Here is a 24,672-nt window from a genome sequence, read left to right on the forward strand (position 1 = left end):
ATTGCAAAGTCCACATACTGATGGAATTTGGGAAGCACTGACTTAAGGTTCGCGCGGTTAAAATCACCAGCGACAATAAACAGACTGTCAGGGTATGCGTTCTGCAGTTCGCTAATAGCCCCATACAGTTCACAGAGCGTCTCCTTAGCATTAGCGTTGGGGGAATGTAGACACCGAATATAAGGACAGAGGTGAATTCCCATGGCAAATAAAATGGTCTGCATCTAACAGCCACAAACTCCACTAACGATGAGCAGTGTCTGGAAACCAGCACAGAGTTCTTACACCATTCCGTGTTGATGTAAATACACATACCACCACCGTGAGTCTTACCGGAGAGAGCTGTGTCCCTGTCTGCATGAAACAAGGCGAGCCCGTCCAGCTGAATGGCAGCGCCCGGAATTCCACCAGTGAGCCACGTCTCTGTAAAAACACACACAACAGACTCTGTACTCCTGCCGAGCATTTCGTTGGAGTCGGATGTAGTCCATTTTATTGTCCAGGGAATGGACATTAGACAACAGAATAGATGGGGGAGCCGGCCGGCTAGGGTTTGCTTTTTGCCTGGCATGGACCCCTGCCCGTTTGCCTGGCACGGACCCCTGCCCGTTTGCCTCGCTTCTGCTTCCTCGCACATTGCTACAACATCTCCATCTCTGGCTACCAGCATCAGGCGAGTCCGAGGATTGTTGGCCCATTCCCCACAGCAATCTGAGGCCACGTGATTTCACCAGCAGATCTTCATGAAGGTTTGTTTTTGGGCGATCTCTGTATTGTAGTTGTCTCTGGCGATGGCAGATAGTTGCTCTGTTATCCATGTGCCCTAATCAAAATTGTGTCTCAAAATTAAATTAGAAAATTAAATTAAAGTAACACCAGGTCTGAAAGTCTGCTGCTGCAGTTGTTGGGGATTTTAACATGAAAGTGGATTGGGAAAACCAGGCTGGTACTGGACCTCAAGAGATGGAATTTGTAGAATGTCTAAGGGATGGCTTTTTCAAACAACTTGTTGTTGAGCCCACTGGGAGATCGGCTGTGCCGGATTGAGTGTTGTGCAATGATCAGAGATGATAAGAGAGCTTAAGGTTAGGAACTGTTACGGAACAGTGATCACAATATGATCGAGTTCACATTGAAATTTGAGAAGGAGAAGCTAAATTCCAATGTGTCGGTATTTCAGTGGAATAAAGGAAATTACAATGGTATGAGAGGGGAACCGGCCAAAGTTGAATGCAAAGGGGCAGCAGAGCAGCAATAACTGAGTTTCTGCAAAAAATGAGGGACGTGCAAGACAGATATTCCAAATAAGAAGAAATTATTAAATGGTAGAAGGATACTACCGTGGCTGACAAGTGAAGTCAGAGCCAAAGTAAAAGCAAAAGAGAGGGCATACAAGGAAACCAGAGCTAGTGGGAAGATAAAGGATTGGGGAGCTTTTAAAAACTTGTAGAAGGAAACTAAGAAGGTCATTAGGAAGGAAAAGATGAATTATGAAAGGAAGCTGGCGACTAATATCAAAGGAGATAGTAAAAGCTTTTTTAAATATATAAAGGGGAAATGAGAGTTGAGGGGATATAGGACCAATAGAAAATGACGCTGGTGATATTGTAATGAGAGATGCAGAGATGGCAGAGAAACTGAATATGAATTTTTCATCAGTTTTCACAGTGGAAAACATCTGCAGTACACTGGACATTCAAGAGTGTCAGGGAAGTGAAGTTTGTACAGTAAAAATTACAGCTGAGAATGTGCTCAGGAAGCTTAATGGTCCAAAGGTGGATAAATCACCTGGATCTGATGGAATGCACCCTTGGGTTCTGAAGGAAATAGCTTGAGACATTGCAGAGGCATTAACAATGATCTTTGAAGAATCGATAGATTCTGGCATTTTACTGGATGACTGGAAAATTGCTATCGCTAAGAGGGTGAGAGGCAGCAGAAAGGAAACTATAGACCTGTTAGCCTGACATCAGTGGCTGGGAAGTTGTTGGAATCGATTGTTACAGATAAGATTATGGAATACCTAGAGGCACATGACAAGATAGGCCAAAGCCAGCATGGTTTCCTGAAAGGAAAATCCTGCCTAACTAATCTACTGCAATCTTTTGAGGAAATTACAAGCAGGGTAGACAAAGGGGATGCAGTGGATGTGGTGTACTTGGATTTTCAGAAGGCCTTTGACAAGGTACTGCACATGAGGCTGCTTAGAAAGGTAAGAGCCCATGGAATTACTGGGAAGTTAATAGTGGGTGGAGAATTGGCTGGTTGGCAGAAAACAGAGAGTAGGAATAAAGGGATCCTATTCTGGCTGGCTGCCGGTCACCAGTGGAGTTCCACTGGGGTCGGTGTTGGGACCACTGCTTTTTATGATGTATGTCAATGATTTGGACTATGGGATTAATGGATTTGTGGTAAAATTTGCCGATGATACAGAGACAGTTGGAGGAGTGGGTAGTGTTGAGAGCCTGCAGAGAAACTTAGATAGTTTAGGGAATGGGCAAAGAGGTGGCAAATGATATACAATGTTGACAAGTGTATGATCATGCACTTCGGTAGAAGAAATAAACAGGTCGATTATTATTTAGATGGGGAGAGAATCAAAATGCAGAGATACAAAGGGACTTGGGAGTCCTTGTGCAGGATACCCTAAATGTTAACCTCCAGGTTGAGTCAGTTGTGAAGAAGGGAAATGTAATGTTGGTATTTATTTCTATAGGTGTAGAATATAAGAGCAGGGATGTGATGTTGAGGCTCTTTAAGGCACTTGTGAGACCACACGGAGTACTGTGTGCAGTTTTGGGCTCCTTATTTTAGAAAAGATATATTGACAGTTGAGAGGGTTCAGAGAAGATTCACAAGAATGATTCCAGGAATGAAAGGTTTACCACATGAGGAACGTCTGGCACCTCTTGGGCTGTATTCTCTGGAGTTCAGGAGAATGAGGGGGATCTCATAGAAACATTCTGAATGAATGTTTAAAAGCTCTGAACAGATTAGATATGGCAAAGTTATTTCCCATGGTAGGGGAGTCTAGGACAAGAGGACTTCAGGATTGAAGGAGGTCCATTTAGAACAGAGATGCGGAGAAATTACTTTAGTCAGAGGGTGGTAAATCTGTGGAATTTGTTGCCATGAGTGGCTGTGGAGGCCAAGTCATTGGGTGCATTTAAGGCAGAGATAGATAGGTTCTTGATTAGCCAGGGCATCAAGGGGTATGGGGAGAAAGCAGGGAAGTGGAAGAATTGGATCAGCCTATGACTGAATAGCAGAACAGACTCAATGGGCTGAATGGCCTACTTCTGCTCCTATATCTTATGGTTTGAGCAGCTAGAAACAATTGATCCCCCGGATGGTCCAGAGGGGCTCGGGCAGCTGGAAATAGCTGATCCACCAGGACGATCCAGTGAGGCTAGGGCCACTGAAAAGGTTGATCCACCTGGACAATGCAACCTCTGTTTCTGGAATTGAAGCTCCAAATGGGCTCGGAATGGCTGTGTGGCAGTGAGGAGAAGTGGAAATGATCCGGAGAAATGAGGTCTGTTGCTGAGAGCTGATGGTGATCGGTTCTGCAAACCACAGTGGAATCAGGCTTGTCAGTACTGTACGCTTGTTGTAGTGAGGAGGGTGCTAGTAGTTCAAAATCGGAAAGTTAACACTTGAGTCAGATAAAGGAACTGGGTGGGCCCAGTATGATAATTTCATCACATACGTATTTCTCATCTCACGATGACATATTCAGTTCCTGCTCTACTTCCTCCTGTGACAGTCGCAAGGCCATTGAACTCACCGGACAACCTTGAAGATGGGGACATCCTGGAACTGTGCTTTTGTATTGGTCATCTTTCTCGGTAAGGTCAGATTTCAATGTTTCAGCTCTGGTTACAGAACAGTTCCATGTGATCAGGTTTTCAGCGCGTGAAAACTCCATTTATCGTGGTCACATCCTGATCCGCTGATTCACACCCTTTCTCAGAACATGCGCACTTCCAATTTTCACCTTCAGCCCTCGACTTCCTCAGCTTCTGTTGAACTGCCTTGATCTCGGTCTACCTCACCAAGTCTCTCTCTCTCTCTCTCTCTATACCTCCGTCTATCCACACACTTTCACCCTCAATATCCTTGTCTTCCTTTTGGTCTCATTTAGCTCTTTCATTATTTTTTTGGTCCTTCATCACATCTATTATTTTCTTCATGCAAGTCCTTCTGTCTCCCTCCCCCTCCTGTATACTTGTTTCTGCTGCACGTATTGCTGTTCTCATGCTGTGACCCTCTAACCACATCCTGTCACTGTTTGATGCTGTGCTTATCACATCCTGACATTTTCCTCGCCTTTCATATAAGTTCGGGGCACTCAGACCCACCAACTCTTAGACTCCAGCACCTGCTTCCCTGTCCATCCCTACAGTCTGGAGACACGAGGGAGAAACTCCTCCCAGAGAGAGAGGGAGGGGATATCACATTTTTTTCAGGATGTTTTAATTGGTCTATTTGGATTTCAGAGAGGCATAGTCTCATGGAACACTTCAGCCCAGAAACAGACCCTTCAGCCCATCCAGACCATGCTAACCTGTTATTCTGCCTAGCCCATTATACCAAAACCCAGACAAGCTCTCCATTCCCCTCCCATTCATGTACTTACCCAAATTTCTCTTAAATTTTGAAATTGAACACACATCCACCTCTTCCTCCGGCAGCTCGTTCCACACCCTCACCATCCCCTGAGTGAAGAAGCTCGTCCTGATATTCAGCTTTCACTCTGAACCCATGAATTCTAGTTCCACCCACCCAACTCAGTTGAAAAAGTCTGCTTGCATTTACTCGATACTCCTCATAATTTTGTATACCTCTATCAAACCTCCCCTCATCGGAGAGCTTTTTCTGGCTGGCTGCTGGAGAGTAGTGGTGCTCTGCAGGGGTTTCTGTTTGCACCACTTCTTTTCATTGACTTGGATGTTGGAATTGATGGATTTCTGGGCAAGTCTGAGGACAATACAAAGGTACGGGAGGGGCAGGTGGTGTTGAGGAAGCAGGGAAGGTTGCAGAAGGTCTTTGGCAGATTAGGTGAATAGGCAAAGAAGTGGCAGATGGAATACAGTGTCTACTTTTATTCCTGCTACCAAAGCGCATTGACCATACACTTCCCAACAATATTCCATCTGCCAGACACCCTGCAGAAAACAGTGTCCAATTTATTCCTTCTACCAAAGCACATGACCATACACTTCCTGACTCTGTTTTCTAAACAGAGAGAAAATTCAAAAATCTGAGGTGCAAAGGGACTTTGAAGTTCCTATGTAAGGAAGGCAAATACAATGTTAGCATTCATTTCAACAGGACATGAAGATAAAAGCAAGCATGTAATGCTGAGAGTTTATGAAGCGTTGCTCAGACTGGAGTGTTGTGAGCAGTTTTGAACCCCTTATCTAGGAAAACACATTCTGGCACTGGAGAGAGTCAGAAGCAGGTTTAACATCACCGGCATATGTCATGAAATTTGTTGACTTTGCAGTAGCAGTACAATGCAATAAGTAATAATAGAGAAAAAATGTGAATTACAGCACATATATATTAAATAATTAAATTAATTATGTAGTGCAAAGATAGAAATGAAATACTATTGAGATAGTGTTTATGGATTCAAAGTTCATTCAGAAATCTGATGGCAGAGAGGAAGAAATGACTTGAATTATTGAATTTGTGCCTTCAGGCTCCCATACCTCCTTTCTGATGGTAACAATGAGAAGTCCTGGGTGATGGGGTCCTGAATGATGGATGCCACCTTTTTGAGGCACTGCTCCTTGTAGATATCCTGGATATTATGGAGCCTAGAGCACATGATGGATCTGACAAAGTTGACAACTCTCTGCAGTTTACTTCGATCCTGTACAGTAGCCACCCCCTCATACCAGACAGTGGTACAGCCAGTTAGAATGCTCTTGGTAGGAATTTTCGAGTGTGTTTGTTGACATATCAAATCTACCCAAAGTCCTAATGAAACCCAGTCGCTGTCTTGTTTTCTTTGCAGTTCATCAATATGTTGGACCCAGAGTAGATCACAAGAATGATTCTGGGAATTAAAGGGTTAACATATGAGGAGCGATTGATGTCTCTGTGCCTGTACTCTTTGGAGTTTAGGATAATGAGGGGGGATCTCATTGAAATCTGGTAAGGCCTAGATAGATTGGATGTGGAAAGGATGTTTCCTGTATGTTGGAAGTCTAGGACCAGAGAGCACGGCCTCCGAGTAGAGGGACGTCCTTTTGGAACAGATCTAAGGAGGAATTTCTTTAGTCAGAGGTGGTGAATCTGTGGAACTCACTGGCACAGATGGCTGTGGAGGCCAAGTCATTGATTATATTTGAAGTGGAGTTGGTAGGTTCTCGATGAATCATGGCATCAAAGGCTATGGGGAGAAGGAAGGAAAATAGGGTTGAGAGGGAAAGTAAATCAGCCATGATGGAATGACAGTGCCGACTCAATGGGCCGAATGGCATACTTCTGCTCCAATGTGGTGTTATGGTCTTATTCAGAAGCAACCATGCTTCACTTCCCCTTGGCCTCTACTCCAGCCTTTCTTTTTGTGCATTTATTTTTTTCTAAAGTAACCTTACTGTAAAAGGAGACAAAATAACAGACAGACATACTTTATTGATCCCGAGGGAAATTGGGTTTAGTTACAGTCACACCAACCAAGGATAGTGTAGAAACATAGCAATATCAAACCATAAATAATTAAATAATAATAAGTTAATCATGCCAAGTGGAAATAAGTCCAGGACCAGCTTATCGGCTCAGGGTGTCTGACACTCCGAGGGGGGAGTTGTAAAGTTTGATGGCCACAGGCAGGAATGATTTCCTATGATGCTCAGTGTTAAATCTCGGTGGAATGAGTCTCTGGCTGAATGTACTCCTGTGCCTAACCAGTACATTATGGAGTGGATGGGAGTCATTGTCCAAGATGGCATGCAACTTGGACAGCATCCTCTTTTCAGACACCATCGTCAGAGAGTCCAGTTCCACCCCCACAACATCACTGGCCTTACGAATGAGTTTGTTGATCCTGTTGGTGTCTGCTACCCTCAGCCTGCTGCCCCAGCACACAACAGCAAACACGATAGCACTGGCCACCACAGACTTATAGAACATCCTCAGCATCGTCCGGCAGATGTTAAAGGACCTCAGTCTCCTCAGGAAATAGAGACAAATAGAGGAAATAAAGCTTTAATTAAGATGACAGAGTGCCAGACTTTGTGGAAAATGTCCCAGTAAAAGCCATGCCAACCCCCTCAGAGGTGTGTGTTATCTCATAAGGCAGTGCACTGATGGAAAATATAAATTGCTTCACCCGGGACGATGCTCTGCAGGATTTGAAGATGGAGTCACTACCTGGGTTTATTCGCACACCTGACCACTCTCCTCTTGCCCAGCAAAATCCATCAGATTCACCCTGATCTCATCAGCAAAAAGCAGGGATGAACTCAAAGAGACCAACAGGTTACACAGTACAGATGCCTCCAGAGCTCAGCCCTGGTGGAGAGGTCCAGTCCATCACCCTAACGGGGGGCAACACTTGCCTTCGGTTCCTGAAGCTTGGCCAGGCTTGGTATGGAAACACCGATACCCAGGGACAGAAAAGTCTACAAGAAAGTGGTGGACACAGCCCAGATCATCACAGGCAAAGCTCTTCCCATCACTGAGCGCAACTACATGGAGGGAAGGGCTGCCACAGGAGGAAACATCCATCATCAATGACCCCACCATAGAAGCCATGCTCTCTTCTCACTGCTACTGTCGGGAAGGCGATACAGGAGCCTCAGACCCAACACCGCCAGGTTCAGGAATAGTTATTACCCAACCTTCAGAGTACTGAACTTCACTTCAGGCCAGGTTAATGGTGGTTCGTAAGGCAGGAAATACGATTAAATACTTTATTAATAGCATTTTTTCCTCACCACAAACCATGAAGAGGTGAGCGAAGGTGAGGTTGACTCAAGGGTTGAGCTGTGCAGGTACGATGCAAAGTCAGAGCATGACATGTTCGATTAGATGTGAGATTGAGGCATGATCAAGATGGAGATGGAGTTAGAGTGAGCGTGTCGGAGAGGAGTCAGTGCAGAGGAGTTTTGGAGTCTGTCCACCTAGTCTGGGGGTGAGATTGGACCATTCTAAACAGTGAGACAATTTGGAGAGGTGGAGAACAGCCACAGGCTGGGCAGCGGCTAACAGGCCCAGGCTCTAGTGCGGGGCACCACCCAGTGTTTTGACAATTTCAACACTGACGCAGATAGACTGAAAGCAGAATACAGGGAGTTAGGAAGGAAGTTGAGAAGCAGGACCTCAAAGGTAGTCATCTTGGGATTACAGCCTGTGCCACGCGACAGTGAGGATAGGAATAGAGTGAGGTGGAGGGTAAATGTATGGCTGAAGGATTGGAGCAGGGGGCAGATTTCTGGATCATTGGGATCACTTTTGGGGCAGGTGTGACCTGGGTAAAAAGGATGGGTTGCACTTGAATCCCAGGGGGAATCAATATCCTGGTGGGTAGGTTTGCTAAGGCTTTTGGGAGAGTTTAAACAAGAACTGCTGGGGGCGTGGGAACCGAACTGAAGTGACAGAGGAAGAAGCGGTTGGCTCACAAATAGAGAAAGCTTGGAGACAGTGTGAGAGGGAAGGCAGGCAGGTGATAGAGAAGGGACACGCTCAAACCAATGGTATGAGATGTGTCTATTTTAATGCGAGGAGTATCATGAACAAAGCAGATGAGCTTAGAGCGTGGATCAGTACTTGGAGCTATGATGTTGTGGCCATTACAGAGACATGGATGTCTCAGGGCAGGAATGGTTACTTCAAGTGCTGGGTATTAGATGTTTCAGAAAGGAAAGGAATGGAAGCAAAAGAAGTGGGGGCATGGCACTGTTGATCAGAGATAGTGTAACGGCTGCAGAAAAGGAGGAAGTCACAGAGGGATTGTCTACTGAGTCTCTGTGGGTGGAAGTTAGAAACAGGAAGGGGCCAATAACTCTACTGGGTGTTTTTTATAGACCACCCAATAGTAACAGGGATATCGAGGAGCAGATAGGGAGACAGATTCCAGAAAGGTGTAATAATAGCAGGATTGTCATGGTGGGAGATTTTAATTTCCCAAATATCAATTGGCATGTCCCTAGAACAAGGGGTTTTGATGGGGTGGAGTTTGTTAGGTGCGTTCAGGAAGGTTTCTTGACACAATATGTAGATAAGCCTACAAGAGGAGAGGCTGTACTTGATCTGGTATTGTGAAATGAACCTGGTCAGGTGTCAGATCTCTCAGTGGGAGAGCATTTTGAAGATAGTGATCATAATTCTATCTCTTTTACTATAGCATTGGAGAGGGATAGGAACAGACAAGTAGGAAAGCGTTTAATTGGAGTAAGGGGAAATATGAGGCTATCAGGCAGAAAATTGGAAGCATAAATTGGGAACAGATGTTCTCAAGGAAATGTACGGAAGACATGTGGCAAATATTCAGGGGGTATTTCGGTGGTGTTCTGCATAGGTACGTTCCACTGAGACAGGGAAAGGATAGTAGGGTACAGGAACCGTGATGTACATACATCTAGACAAGAAGAAAAGAAAAGTTTATGAAAGGTTCAAAAGACTAGGTAATGATAGAGATCTAGAAAATTATAAAGCTAGCAGGAAGGAGCTTCAGAATGAAATTAGGAGAGCCAGAAGGGGTCATGAGAAGGCCTTGGCAAGCAGGTTTAAGGAAAACTCCAAGGCATTCTACAAGTATGTGAAGAGCAAGAGGATATGATGTGAGAGAATAGGACCAATCAAGTGTGACAGTGCGTGCTTGGAAACAGAGGAGATAGCAGAGGTACTTAATGAATACTTTGCTTCAGTATTCACTATGGGAAAGGATCTTGGTGATTGTAGGGATGATTTACAATGGACTGAAAAGCTTGAGCATGTAGATATTAAGAAAGACGATGTGCTGCAGCTTTTGGAAAGCATCAAGTTGGATAAGTCACCGGGACCAGATGAGATGTACCCCAGGCTACTGTGGGAGGCGAGGGAGGAGATTGCTGAGCCTCTGGTGATGATCTTTCCATCATCAATGGGGACGGGAGAGGTTCTGGAGGATTGGAGGGTTGCGGATGTTGTTCCTTTATTCAAGAAAGGGAGTAGAGATAGCCCAGGAAATTATAGACCTGTCAGTCTTACCTCAGTCATTGGTAAGTTGATGGAAAAGATCCTGAGAGGCAGGATTTATGAACATTTGAATAGGCATAATATGATTAGGAATAGTCAGCATGGCTTTGTCAAAGCCAGATCATGTCTTGCGAGCCTGATTGAAGTTTATTGAAGATGTGATTAATCACATTGATGAAGTTAGAGCAGTTGATGTAGTGCATATGGATTTCAGCAAGGCATTTGACAAGGTACCCCATGCAAGGTTTATTGAGAAAGTAAGGAGGCATGGAATCCAAGGGGACATTGCTTTGTGGATCCAGAACTGGCTTGCCCACGGAAAGCAAAGAGTGGTTGTCGATGGGTCAAATTCTGAATGGAGGTCAGTGACCTGTGGTGTTTCTCAGGGATCTGTTCTGGGACCCCTTCTCTTTGTGATTTTTATAAATGACCTGGATGAGGAAGTGGAGGGATGGGTTAATAAATTTGCTGATGACACAAAGGTTGGGTGTGTTGTGCATAGTGTAGAGGGCTGTCAGAGGTTACAGCGGGACATTGATAGGATGCAAAACTGGGCTGAGAAGTGGCAGATGGAATTCAACCCAGTTAAGTGTAAGGTGGTTAATTTTGGTAGGTCAAATCTGATGGCAGAATATAGTATTAATGGGAAGACTCTTGGCAGTGTGGAGGATCAGAGGGATCTTGGGGTCCGAGTGCATAGGACATTCAACATTGCTATGCAGGTTGACTCTGTGGTTGAGAAGGCATACGGTGTATTGGCCTTCATCAATCCTGTGATTAAGTTTAGGAGCCAAGAGGTAATGTTACAGCTATATAGGACCCTGGTCAGACCCCAGTTGGAGTACTGTGCTCAGTTCTGGTCACCTCACTACATTATGGATGTGGAAACTTTAGAAAGGGTGCAGAGGAGATTTATAATGATGTTGCCTAGATTGGAGAGCATGCCTTATGAGAACAGGTTGAGTGAACGGAGGATGAGAGGTGGCCTGATAGAGGTGTATAAGTTGATGAGAGGCATTGATCATGTGTTTAGTCAGAGGCTTTTTCCCAGGGCTGAAATGGCTAGCATGAGAGGACACAGTTTTAAGGAAGTAGGTACAGAAGTAGATACAGAGGAGATGTCAAGGATAAGTTTTTTTACTCAGAGAGTGGTGAGTGTGTGGAATGGGCTGCTGGCAATGGTGGTGGCGGTGGAAATGATAGGGTCTTTTAAGAGACTCCTGGATGGGTGAATGGAATTTAGAAAAATAGAGGGCTATGGGCAGCCCTAGGTAACTTCTATGGCAAGGATATGTTCAGCACAGCTTTGAGGGCTGAAGGGCTTGTATTGTGCTGTAGGTTTTCTATGTTTCTCTGTTAAAAGGCAGAATGTTGGGACCAGGTCCAAGTGCGGGACACCACCCAGTGGTTTAACAGTTTATACGCTGATTCAGATAGACTGAAAAGGCAGAGTGTTGGGACCGGAAGCAGGGTCAGGCTGATTTGGCCTGCTCTTTCACAACATTTGCTCCTCTCTTGACAGTACTGAGGCTGTGAAACTGCCTTGTCTGCTCCAAGTTTTGTATCTGTGAGTAATTTGCCCCGCTGTGTGATGAACTGAGGCTGAGGCTTTGGGCCTGCTCTGGCTGCTCTGGCCTCTGGGTGTATGGATGAAAAAATCGGCAGAGAAGCGAAAAGCTGCATCTATAGACAAGAGTAAATGGTTGCTGTTTCAGTCCGAGACCCTTCATCAGAACAAACGTCCAGGTCTGTGGCTGGGTTGATTTGGAATGGTCTTGCTTGCCTTTATTGTTTGCAGGATTTGTGTTTTTTTCTCTCTCTGCATTGGGTGTTGGTCTTTTGTTTAATTGGGTTATTCGGGTTTCTTGCTTTGTGACTGCCTGTAAGCAGACAAATCTCAAGGTTGGATAATTTGTACATACTTTGATAATAAGTGGACTTCTTTGAACCTTAATTCTGAACTGATTCCATAACCTAGGGACTAACTTCTGAAAGGACTCTACGACTCTTGCTCGGAGCATTGTTATTTATTATTATCACAATTATTTTTATTGGCATAGTTTGTCATCTTTTGCACATTGTCTCTCAGTCTTTGTGTTATAGTTTCAGATTGAGTTTATTGAATTTCTTTATTTTACTATGAATGTCTGAAAGAAGATGAATCTCATAGTATATGGTGACATACCTTCGAAGTTGTGGAATCAATTCAGAGTTGCTAAATTTATTTGAACTTTGAGGCTCCCTTAACAGTGCCCAGGGAGAGTGATGGTCTTTCTCATCTCCTCTGGTGCACAACTACCCCCTCAGTGATCTATTTTGATCCAAAAGTTCAAAGTAAATTTATTATCAAAGGATATACAGGTCACTGTATACCTGCCTTGAGATTTGCTTTCTCAAGAAAATAAAGAAATACAATATAGTTTATGAAATCTATAAATAACAAAGACTGACAAACAACCAATGTGCAAAAGAGGACAAATAATAAAAGAAAAATGAATCAAGAATACTGAGCTGTAGAGTCGGTGTGAGTCTACGGGCTGTGGACGTAGCTCAGCATCAAGTTGAGTGAAGTTATTCTTGCGGGTTTAGGAACCTGATAAGATGGCGCCAGCGAACCACAGCAACATTCTGTGGGCTAAACGTACCTCTTTCCAATTACTCTCACTGCAATCTGCAGTATATTTTTTCCCTTTAAGCAATATGCTTTTAAATCGATTTAATGATCTGTAGATTTTGTGATCTGATAAAGGACTCGGCAGACGTAGCTCCCGAACAAGCAGGTATGGCACCTTTATGCTGATAAATGTTCATCACCATGGCTGGAAACGAGGCAGGAGGGGGTGACTCCAAGCCAGGCTGAAACACAAAGGAATGAGGCCCCTCTTCCCAGCATTTTGTTAGCAAATGTGCAGTGGCTGGAGAACAAAATTGAGGATCTGAGGGCAAGGTTGTTGTATGAGAGAGAAGTGTGAGACTGTTGAGTTCTCTGTTTGAACGTAACATGGCTTACCACCAGCACGCCAGATATGGTGATCAGACCCGAGGGCTTCTCGATTCACAGGATGGACAAAACTGCTGATTCAGAAAAGGCATATGTGTTCCATTACAAACTCGCAGTGGTGCTCCAATGTGGTGGTTTTGTTGAACTTGTGTTCCCTTGACCTTAAACACCTGACTGTTAAATGCCATCCATTTTATTTACCGAGCAAGTTCTCCATAATCCTGACCACAGTTGATATACAACCAGCGGTCGACTATCAACAATACTGCATGATACTGTCTCCAAATGAGGAACAGTCTGTCCCAAAACATTTCAAATCATAGTCAGGGTCTACATGCAGGCTAGCTTGAAGAAAACCCTGCCCAAATACCAACAGCATATAACCTGTAGCATCAGAGGTCCCAACACATAAGACCACTGTCATATGTCTACCTTTCCATGGTCAGACCACAACTCAGTAAATCAGATCACTTGACTGTCCTTCACCCTCCTGCACACAGACAGAGGCTAAAGAGTAAAACTCTGGAGATTAGCACAACAAAGGGTGGTCATGGGAGGTAGAGGAGTGGCTAAGAGATTGCTTCGAGTCAGTGGGCTGGGCCGTGTTCAAGGACTCAGCTGTGGATCAGGATGAATACACCATGATCATCACAGACTTTGAGTGTGTCCCCACAAAATCACTCAGAGTCTTTCCCAACCAGAAGCCCTGGATGAACCGTGAGATCTACAGTCTGCTGAGGGCCAGATTGGACACGTTCACAGCTGGTGACCACGAAAGTTACAGGAGCTCTAAGTGCAATTTGCGGAAAGTAATCTCATGGGTGAAGTGGCAATTCTAGACTAAACGAAGAATGCTCGACAGTTGTGGCAGGGCTCGGTTACCATCACTGCTTATTATGTTAAATCTAGCGACACAGGCGACAACAGGGCTTCGCTCCAGATGAAATCAATGTCTTCTATGCTCACTTTGTCCTTCAAAACTGGGAGGAATTATCACAAACTTCCACAGACCCAAATGATCCTGTGATCTCTGAGGCCAATATGTGAGCAGCCTTCAGGAGGGGGATTCACAAAAAGCATCTTGCTCAGACAGGGTAGCTGGCCAAGTACTAAAGACCTGTGCTGATCAGCTGTTTGGAGTGTTCACTGAGATCTTTAAACTCTCACTTCGATAGTCTGAGGTACCCACCTGCTTCTAACAGGGTTTGATTATATCAGTGCCTAAGAAGGGAACCTGCCTCAGTGATTATCGTCCAGTAGCACTTACATCCACTGTGATGAAGTGTTTTGAGAGGTTTGTATTGAAACATATCAGCTCGTGCCAGAGAAGTGACTTGAATCTGCTCCAATTTGCCTACCGGAGCAACAGGTCCACAGCAGATGCCATCGCATTGGCTCTTCACTCAGTCCTGGAACACCTGGACAGCAAAATTACATATATCAGAATGTCTTTTATCAAGGGACTTCCGGTGAGGCACGAGGCAAGATGGCAACACGGCACTGAGCGCTGACATATAACCCTCCTTTTACAAGTTCTTTAGGGCTCATAGACAGTCTTAATACAAGGTTGAGTTGGAGAAAGCTCTTACTAAAGACATGGCCTCAAAGATTCAAACTCAACCAGGAAACAAGATACCAGCAGACGACACCAAGCTAGCGATTCATCCGAGGAAATAGCTATGCTAATTAAGCAAACAATGGCAATGGAGATGGAATCGCTGCAAGAAACGGTAGCTCACATGCTAAAGGAGTTGCTGGAAAAGGCTTTCAACCCCATACAGAAGCATATGGCAGAGAATGGTAACATTCTCCGGTCGTTAAAGGAGGAAGCGGACATTCATGCTAAAAAACTTAGCACAGTCTTCAACAAAATAGACAACATTCAGGTTTGCTTACGCAAGAATGAGAAAGTTTCTATTTCCTATCTCATGGAGGTGACTAAGATATGGAAGAAGCTAAACGACTTGGAGGACAGATCCAGGAGAAACAATGTGCAGCTGGTCAACCTACCGACAGGCGCTGAGGGTGACGATCAAAGAGGTTACCTCCAGAAGATGCTGCCTAATTGGATTCCAGCGCTCAGGAATTCCCACAGCACTCCATTGGAGATCGATAGAGCACATAGGATCTTTTCCAACAACACTTCAAGACCGCGGACCAAGATTTTTAGGCTTCTACGGTACACCGACCAGCAGACTATCCTGGAGGGCAAGAGGAAAGCCAAACCTACTCTCCCTGATGGCACTCAGCTGCAGTTCTTTGCTGACTACAGCCCCGGCACGATGCAGGAACGGCAGGGATACAAGGAGATCCGCGCTAAGCTTCGACAGAAGGGGATCGACTCATTCCTCAAATACCCGGCGATTTTGAAAGTGAATATCAAGGGTATGAAGATGTTGTTTAACTTGGCAGAGAAAGCGAAAGAAGCTCTGAAATCATCGGTGCTGGGAGATATGGAAGAAGACCCTGGGCAAAGTCCACACGCCCCTCGGGAGGAGATGGAGCTGTATTAAGAGCTTGGACTAGCCCGTATGCACAATCTAACAGGCAAGGGCAAGTTAACGTTCTAGGCGTGAAGTTCTCTGGTTATACTTTTACTGGAAAGTCATTTGTTGCACTTTTGTATTTAGTTAATTAAGGGGCCAATTTGTTTCTCAGTATTGCAGGTCAGAGTTTTAAGGTGATATTCAATATACTCAATTGTCATACTTCATCAAGAATGAAGCTGAAAAACAGCAGTTTGTTTTGAATAACTTTAGAACATTATGTCTCCAGTAGACTTGTTTATGTTCCTGGGCACCAGATAAGACAACACTGGAACTATCACCAAGCGACGATCTGTTAAAGCGACAGTTTCTCACTAGAGAGCTGTTGGGGTCTTGATAATGTGTTATACTATATTTGAGAAGGAAATGGTTTTAATTATATAGGTTAACGGGTTTTTATTTCTTGTCTCTTTGATATGATTGTCTATGAGAACTGCTTTACCTTTCTAATTTGTTGTTGCTAGAGGGGGGCGGTTAATGTCAGTGTTTGGTGTCTGACATTGCTAAGTGACACTCACAGATGTTACAAAGTAAAGGGTTGAATGTGAGGAGTGATGGGAGGGGGGTGGGAAGGGGGTAACTCAGGGCTCCAACACCAACTTACAACAGATCCAGGGGAAGATGAGCAATACAGATAAATTAGAAAATCTTACTATTCTGTCATTTAATGTTAGAGGATTAAACTCTCCCTACAAGCGTTCAAATGTTTTAGATTTCTTACGCAGGTAGAAAATAGATATTGCACTGTTACAGGAAACACATCTTAAATCTAATGACATTCCCAGGGTTCAAAACTGCTTTTATAAACCCGTTATGGCATCAGCTGATGGTACTCCTACCAAAGGAGTTATGATATTAATGAGACGTAATATTAATGTAGCAATTGAAAGGACTGGCGCCGACAATAAAGGACGTCTAGCTTTTTGCTGTACATCCATTCAGGGTAAAAAAGTTGCATTCATTAGCCTATATGCCCCAACTATATTCGAGGTTGAATTTTTTCCCTCAATTACCTCGCAACTACTGAAGTTAAGTGACTACCAACTACATGTTGTTTTCGGACATGAATGCTTTGGTAAACATTAACCTTGATAAATCTTCCTCAACTATATCAAGCTCTCAAGAATCTGCTTCCAAAGCACTTAACCTTTTTCCAACGGATTTAAATTTAACTGATATGTGGAGGGTGTATAATTCATCTGCTAAAGACTATACCTTCTTCTCCACAAGGCATAAAACTTTCTCTCGCATAGATTACATTCTTGTATTCTCTGGTCTGCTGCCTTTAGTACACTCAATAGAATTTTTGCCCAGACATTTATCTGATCACAACCCAGTCATATCTACTTTTAATTATGGCAAAATTAAAAATAAGGCTACTAGGTGGAGGTTTAACTCCACCCTTCTAAAAAATGATGAATTTCTATCACAACTGAGAACAAAACTGACAGAATTTATAAATTTAAATAAAAATAGTGTCTCAGATGTGACAGTGATTTGGGCCTCCATCAAGGGTTTCTTACGAAATAATGCCATATGGTTCAGTACCCGTCTACATAAAAGCCGGCTTCAAAAGATTTCCACCCTAGAAGAACAATGTAAGGTTTTCGAGAATGATCTCAAAAGGAGATACACCATAACAAAAGAAAACGAGCTCAAAACAAAACAAGCAGAATTAAATGATTTATTAAGAAGCAAGACAGAATATATGATCCATATAACCAAACATAAGTATTATGCAGAAGGCAGCAGACCGAGCCATCTTTTGGCACTAACGGTCAAACAACAGGAAGCTAAAAGGTCTATACCAGCGATTAGGTGTGCTAAACGTGGAGTAGTATCTTCAACAGAGGAAATAAATGAGACATTCAAGAATTACTTTAAAGAATTGTATACAAGTGGTTCAGTTCCTACTGAGAATGACTTCACTGATTTTTTTTAGTGGATTAGACCTCCCTACGTTGTCATTAGAGGACACCAAAACTCTAGACTCTCTTATTACACCGGATGAGCTACTCAAAGCAATCAAAGCTACAAATAGATGCCAGGTATAGATGGCATACTTGTGGAACTTTACCTAGCACTTTGGGATATTTTTGGACCAGTATGGTTAGAAACATTAAATTATGCTTTTGGAAATGGCACTTTCCATAGAGATCTAAACACAGCCCTTATCACAGTTATACCTAAGCCCGGTAAGGACCCCTTGGAGTGTGCCAATTACCATCCAATCTCCTTGATAAATGCTGTCCTCAAGATATTTTCCGAAGTCTTAGCCAGTAGACTTGAGACAGTAGTTGGGAAAATAATTGCTTTATCAAGGGGTGTCTCGCATCTGATAATATTCGCTGGCTCTTACACATACTGAGTGCAACACATAAAATCCCACCTGCCTGTGGCCTGCTGTTTCTTGATGCTGAAAATGTGTTCGATCGCCTTGAATGGCCATATCTTTGGAGAGTTCTTAAAGAATTTAAGTTCGGCGATAAATTTATCAATATGATTCAAACATTGTATGCTAATCCTTCAGCCCGGGTATGTGTCGGAGGAGGTTTCTCATGTTACGTACCCCGTAACTGGGTCACTTACCAGCAAAGATAGAGAGGTCCGTTGAAGTCTGATGGTACTATTTTTAAAAGTCTTTATTTATAAAGGGGCACAAAAATAAGATTAATACAAACATTCAGATAACATACGTCATCAATACTCAATCTAAAAGCGCGGGTATAATAATAATCATCAATGAGAAATAGCTCTATCGTTTGTCTAGGGGATACTGTATTGTCCGATGGAAAAATAAAGACAATGTCATTCAAGAGGCAGTTCTTTGGGTTTTAGAGAGACGGTTTTAAACTTGCCCGAGTCTGTTATGAGGCCAATCCGTTGAGTTGGGGGAGTTGGTTCCCCGTTGTTAGTTCAAAGTCGTTTTCCGTGGTACCAGCCACCGGCTCCCAGGCAAGGGAACCGAACGCACGTGGCTTCCTTCAAATGGCTTCCCGCTATTACGGGATCGCTAGCGTGTCTTCTGGTGCATCTGAAGGGGGCTGTTCCTACAGACCCTCTTTTATCCTGACTTGCAGGGTTGTAGATGTCAATCAGGTTGGGGGATGATGCAATCTCTCCCCATCACCCAGCCCACTTTGCCCGAAGGCGGTCACGTAGCGTAGGATTGCAATCCACAAATGTGTCTCCAAGAGACAATGGATATGTCAAGTGACTTTACATCGCCGGGGAATGATACATCGCCGGGGAACGAGGCATTTTGCACGTCTCTCTCTCATTTCCTGGGTCCCCTGACCCAACCCAATAGTGCTCTTGCAATTCTCACAAAGGAGGGGGCTGCGGGCATAACACTCAGAGTTATTTGACATAGGATGGGGCACATGACAAGGGGACCCTTTGTCCCCTTTAGTTTTTACTATATCTATTGAACTACTTGCACAGAGAAACTCTCCTCAGATCTCCTCTATTACAATAGGTACAATTTCACATTCAATATCACTTTACGCTAGTTTATATAGTTTATATGGCAAATGTTCAACAAACTCTCCCCTATGTTTTAAAAACACTGGAGCAATTTGGATTTCTTTCAGGATACAAAGTTAATTTGACAAAATCAGCACTGATGCTGATTAATACAGATAAAAATAAGGTGTCTCTCCCTCCCCAAATCATGGTTACAAATGAGGTCCGCTACTTGAGTATTAAAGTTAATACTTCCATATCATTTGTGGCTAAAACAAATTACTCTTTAATTTTGAAAAAAGTAGAAGATGGAGACACCTGCCAGCATCAGTCCCAGCCCGTATATCAGTCATTAAAATGAACATCTTACCCCGCATTAATTTTATCAGCTCAATGATCCCACTTGCACCTCCAGCAGGATATTGGCAAAAATTGGACTCCTTACTACAATGCTATGTTTGGAACAGTAAACGACCCAATATACTCTAAAATTCAAAAAGTCAGATAGGGGATTGGCATGTCCAAATTTTAAATTGTATCACTGGGCATTTGTATTAAAAAGTCTTAGCTATTAGATGGAGGAGGATAAAGTTTCGTTATGGAAAAATATAGAACAAGAGCTAATAGCACCAATGAGGTTGAAGGACTTTCTCCTTACAGGTATGTCTACCAAAAAATGTGATTTGTATTACGGTCCAATTTTAACCCATATGTTTAGAGCAGCAGCAAAGTTCCTAAAATTTAAAAGCGTATGGTGCAAATAATCTCCATTATGGAACAATAGTCATCTTCTGTCTGGGGGAAACCATTCACTAACAGAACTTGGGAGGATAAAGGTATTGCTACTCTTCAAGATATTAATGGGGCAAGTACTATCCTTAGCTTTCAAGAACTGATCTCAATATAATATTGATAAACACTCTCTTTTCTTCTACTTTAGAGTAAGATCAGCTTGTAAAGCCTACAGGGTTCCCTGGGGGTCAGTTTTAAAGGACCATCCCATTTTAAGTTGGATACAGGGTGCTCCAAGACAGATAGTGTCGTATAACTATGATAAATTAAACTCCCAGAAATATATGCCCACATCAGGAATGAAAGCCTGGGATAGGGAATTGGGACAAGACTTAGACTGGGATGTGATTTGGGATAATGCTGCCGGCGCTTTGAAAAACCCAAATCATCGGTATATACACTTGAAATTTTGTCATAGAGCCTATCTAACTCCGAGAATTAGACATCATATGGGAATGGTTCCTGACCCATATTGTTCATTTTGCCCCCATGGAACCATTGACTCTTTTATACATGTTGTATGGGAATGTCCAGGGGTTTTCAGTTTGTGGGGGAAGGTTATCAGTTCTCTTACGGAACTAACGAAGGTACAATTACCAATGGACCCCATTGTACATCTTCTAAATGATGACTCCCACCTTTCCCTTATGGAAAAAACATGCAAAGTCTGGCTGGCAGGCCTGACTGCAGCTGAGAAGATCGTAGTCCGGCGTTGGAAACCTCCCCATGATATTTCATATATTCACTGGCTTAGGAGCTTTTTAGACATTTCTTCCCTGGAACTTTCATCAGCAAGAATAAATGATGCACAACGAAACTCAATCTTAATGTGGACAAATTTGATATCTAATTAAAAAGATCTTTTGTTAAAATAGGAATGCTTTGTCTGTGTATGCACTACTGTGCAGTTAGTGGGTGGAGGAGAGAGGGGTAGAGGGGGGATGGTGAGGAAGGTTGGGGGGTGGCTGGGTTAAACAGTCAAAATGTAATTGGCAATTGGTTGTATTGAATGTAATTTGTTGGTGTTCCACTAAAAAATTAGAAAAAAAACGGATGCTCTTTATCGACTGCAGCTTGACATTCAATACCATTGTCTACTGAAAACTAATCAGTAAGCTTTAAAACCTCGGCCTCAATACCGCCTTGATAATAATTTGATGCTTGATTATCTCACTTGCAGACCCCAGTCAGGATCGGATTAGAAACAACACCTCCTCCAAAATCTCCATTAGCTCAGGTTCACCACAAGGCTGTGTGCTTAGACCCCTGCTCTACTTGCTTTACACTTGTGATGGTGTGGCTAAGCTGTATGTTCAAATTTGTTTACAACACCGCTGTTATAGGGGGAATCAAAGGTGATGATGAATCAGCATACAGGAGGGAGATTGAAAATCTGGCTGAGTGGTGCCATTACAACAACCTCTCACTCAATATCAGCAAGACCCAGGAGCTGATTATTTACCTTAGGAGGAGAAAACCAGAGGTCCATGAGTCAGTCCTCATGGGAGAATCAGCGGCAGAGAGGATCAGCGACTTTAAATTCCTCGATATTATTATTTCGAGTGACCTGCCCTGGGCCCAGCATGTAAGTGAAATTACAAAGAAAGCATGGCAGTGCCTCTACTTCCTTAGGAGTTTGTGAAGATTTGGCATGACATCTAAATCTTCGACAAACTTCTACAGAAGTGTAGTGGAGAATATATTAACTGGCTGCATCATGGTCTGGTATGGAAACACCAATGCCTTTGAACAGAAAATCCTACAAAATGTAGTGGATACAGCCCTGGGAAAGGCCCTCCCCACCACTGAGCACATCTCAATGGAGTTCTGTCACAGGAAAGCAGCACCCATCATCAGGGTCCCCACCACCCAGGACTTGCTCTCTTCTCACTGCTGCCATCAGGAAGAAGCACAGGAGCCTCAGGACTTACACCATCAGTGAGGAACAGTTATTACCCCTCAACCATCAGGCTCTTGAACAAATGGGGTAACCACTCAACTTCACTTGCCTCATCATGAATCTCAAGGTTGTAAATGGTGACCTATATGTACTTTGTTAATAAATTTACTTTGAATCTTGAGCATTGATGGTTGGAAAGTAATAGCTGATCCTGAAACTGGTCCTGAAACTGGTGGCATGGGTCCTTATCTCCTGCCCATTGATAGTTGAGTTGGCTTGGATGCTGAAGGCCCTCAGTGATGGATGCTGCTTTGTTCCATGTAACAGTGCTCAACGATGGGAACGGCTTTGCCTGTCAGAGATATGATCCAATCTGCTAATCACCTTTTCCTGCTCCAGACGGAGAGAGCTGAACAATAAACTAACTTTCTGGGTCTCAGCTTAGAAGGCTACTGTCCTATTTGCTAAGGGATAGTGTAGAAAAGTCCTAACAGTGGATTTTGTGGGCAGAACAGAGTCCAGGCTATTGGATAACAAAATTGTGGATAAATTTAGCAGCTCAAGCAATATCTATGGAAAGGAATAAGCAGTTGACATTTCTGGCCAACACACTTCAAGTTTATTGTCATCTGACTGTACATCTATACAACCAAAATGAAACAACGTTCCTCCGGATCACGGGGCACCCACAAAACACGTATCTCACACACAGCGCATAAAACAAAATATTACCATTAATAAGTTAATAAAATGTAATTATATATGCATGTAGAGCACAGCACAGGTAAATAATATAGTAAATAGGTGAACAGTGAATGGGTGAACAGTAAATGAATACGGTTGTCTCTCGGGGTCCGAGGAAGACTACATTGTGCAGGGTGGCAGTATTTATTTTACGAAGCCAAGTTGCGAGCTCGACATCAACACGGGATGGATGGAGAGCACGCTAGGGGGCGGCCTGTCACTGGATCAAACTGGGGAACCTCCATTCTTGAGCCTGGCGCTGATCTCACTGTGACACAAGCTGACCTTTTGCACAATGTAACCAGTGCGTGAAAGATATTAAAGTGGAAAAGCCTTACACAGAGACGATCCCGCTCTCTCAGCCTCAGAAGTCAGAATCCAGTGGCACAAAGAATCTTCTTAAATGCTCTGCCGCACCCTACACACTCCACAATGCGCTGCTGCAATGCCTTCTCAGCCGTTGAACCCTGAACAGTAAACTGTGAACAGGTCGCTGTCCGAGTGAGTTCTTGGTCATCGGGACTGGAGAGAACGGGCGAAGAAGTCAGAGTAAGTTGGTGGAGGGAAGCGAAGGAGTACAAGCTAAAAGCTGAAAGGTGAAGCCAGATGAGGGGGAAGCCAGGTGATTGGACAGCTGGACAACGAATCTATGATCTGCTTTAAGGAGGGAGACCACACATTGAGATTTTAAAAACCGGTAATGACTCCATTCAGACAGCAGGATGATGATTGCCTTGCACCACAGGAAGAACATCTTCCCCATCACTGGGAATCTCACAACAGCAACTTCATGGTCAGCCTGTCACACTCCTGGGCTGTTGAAGGGTAGTGAACAACTCTCCAAATCTTCCCACAATGAAACCAAAGAGAGAGCCCCACCCCCATTCCGAATCCTGATAAAGGGAGCAGAGCCCCACCCCCATTCCGAATCCCGATAAAGGGAGCAGAGCCCACCCCCATTCCGAATCCCGATAAAGGGAGCAGAGCCCCACCCCCATTCCGAATCCCGATAAAGGGAGCAGAGCCCCACCCCCGACTAAAATCCAGAACTGTACAAGAAGCGAGTAGAACTTCAAACTAAATTCGACCTTATCTCCACTCAACCAGTTCAACATCAACTTCTTGAAAGCAAGAGCCGATTTTATATTCATGGTGATAAATCTGGCAAGATTTTAGTTAACCAATTGAGACGCTCTAAATCTAAACAACGTATTACAAAAATGCGAATGGGAAATGGGAATATTACTTTGAATCATTAATTAATGATACACTTAAGAATGATACTGGACTTTATACCTCTGAATCTTTAAATGATAATATTTCAGTTGACCATTTTTTAAATAGTTTGAATATTCCTTTGCTCTCCTCTGACTTTAAAGTAAACCTCAATGAACCTTTATTACTTGAAGAAATATCCCCTGCCATGTCTGCACTGCAGTTGGGTAAATCTCCTGGACCTGATGGGTTTTCTGCAGTATTTTATAAATCATTTTCCTCACTACTTTCATCTCAGTTAATTTTAGTTCTATCTGATTCGTTTAAACATGGTAAATTGCCACAATCATTTAATGAGGCATGTATTATTCTTTTAGCTAAAAAAAGGTAAAGATCCAACAGAGTGTTCTTCGTATAGGCCGATTTCTTCGTTAAATGTTGATGTTAAAATTTTGAATAAAGTTTTGGCTCATAGGCTTTATACCTTCTATTATTTCTGAAGACCAAACTAGTTTTATTAAAAATCATCTTCCCTTTTTTAATACATGATGTTTATTTAATATCATATATTCATCCTCAGTTGGGACTCCTAAATGTCTTATTTCTCTTGATGCAGAGAAAGCATTTGATTGTGTAGAGTGGAATTACTTTTTTGCAGTTTTAGAAAAATTTGATCTTGGACAAAATTTTATTTCATGGATTAAATTGCTATATTTATGTCACCATTTCTGTTTTGACCAACTCTCAGCAATCCCAGTCTTTTAGCCTTAAACGTGGCACCTGACAAGGATGCCCTTTAAGTCCCTTACTTTGAA

At 43.3% G+C, this 24,672-nt stretch overlaps 1 protein-coding gene across 1 annotated transcript in view; it reads left to right on the forward strand.

The window, feature by feature from the left end:
- Positions 1-3,744: 3,744 nt before the first annotated feature.
- LOC140732507 (SLAM family member 8-like) overlaps positions 3,745-24,672 on the forward strand; it is a 68,845-nt gene continuing 47,917 nt past the window's right edge. Inside the window, exon 1 of the mRNA XM_073055274.1 lies at positions 3,745-3,848. Coding sequence (XP_072911375.1) covers positions 3,803-3,848 — 46 coding nt within the window. The 5' untranslated portion in view covers positions 3,745-3,802. The remainder of the gene's footprint in view (positions 3,849-24,672) is intronic.

This window comes from Hemitrygon akajei, chromosome 8 (assembly GCF_048418815.1).
Source record: "Hemitrygon akajei chromosome 8, sHemAka1.3, whole genome shotgun sequence".
Lineage (NCBI taxonomy): Eukaryota > Metazoa > Chordata > Chondrichthyes > Myliobatiformes > Dasyatidae > Hemitrygon > Hemitrygon akajei.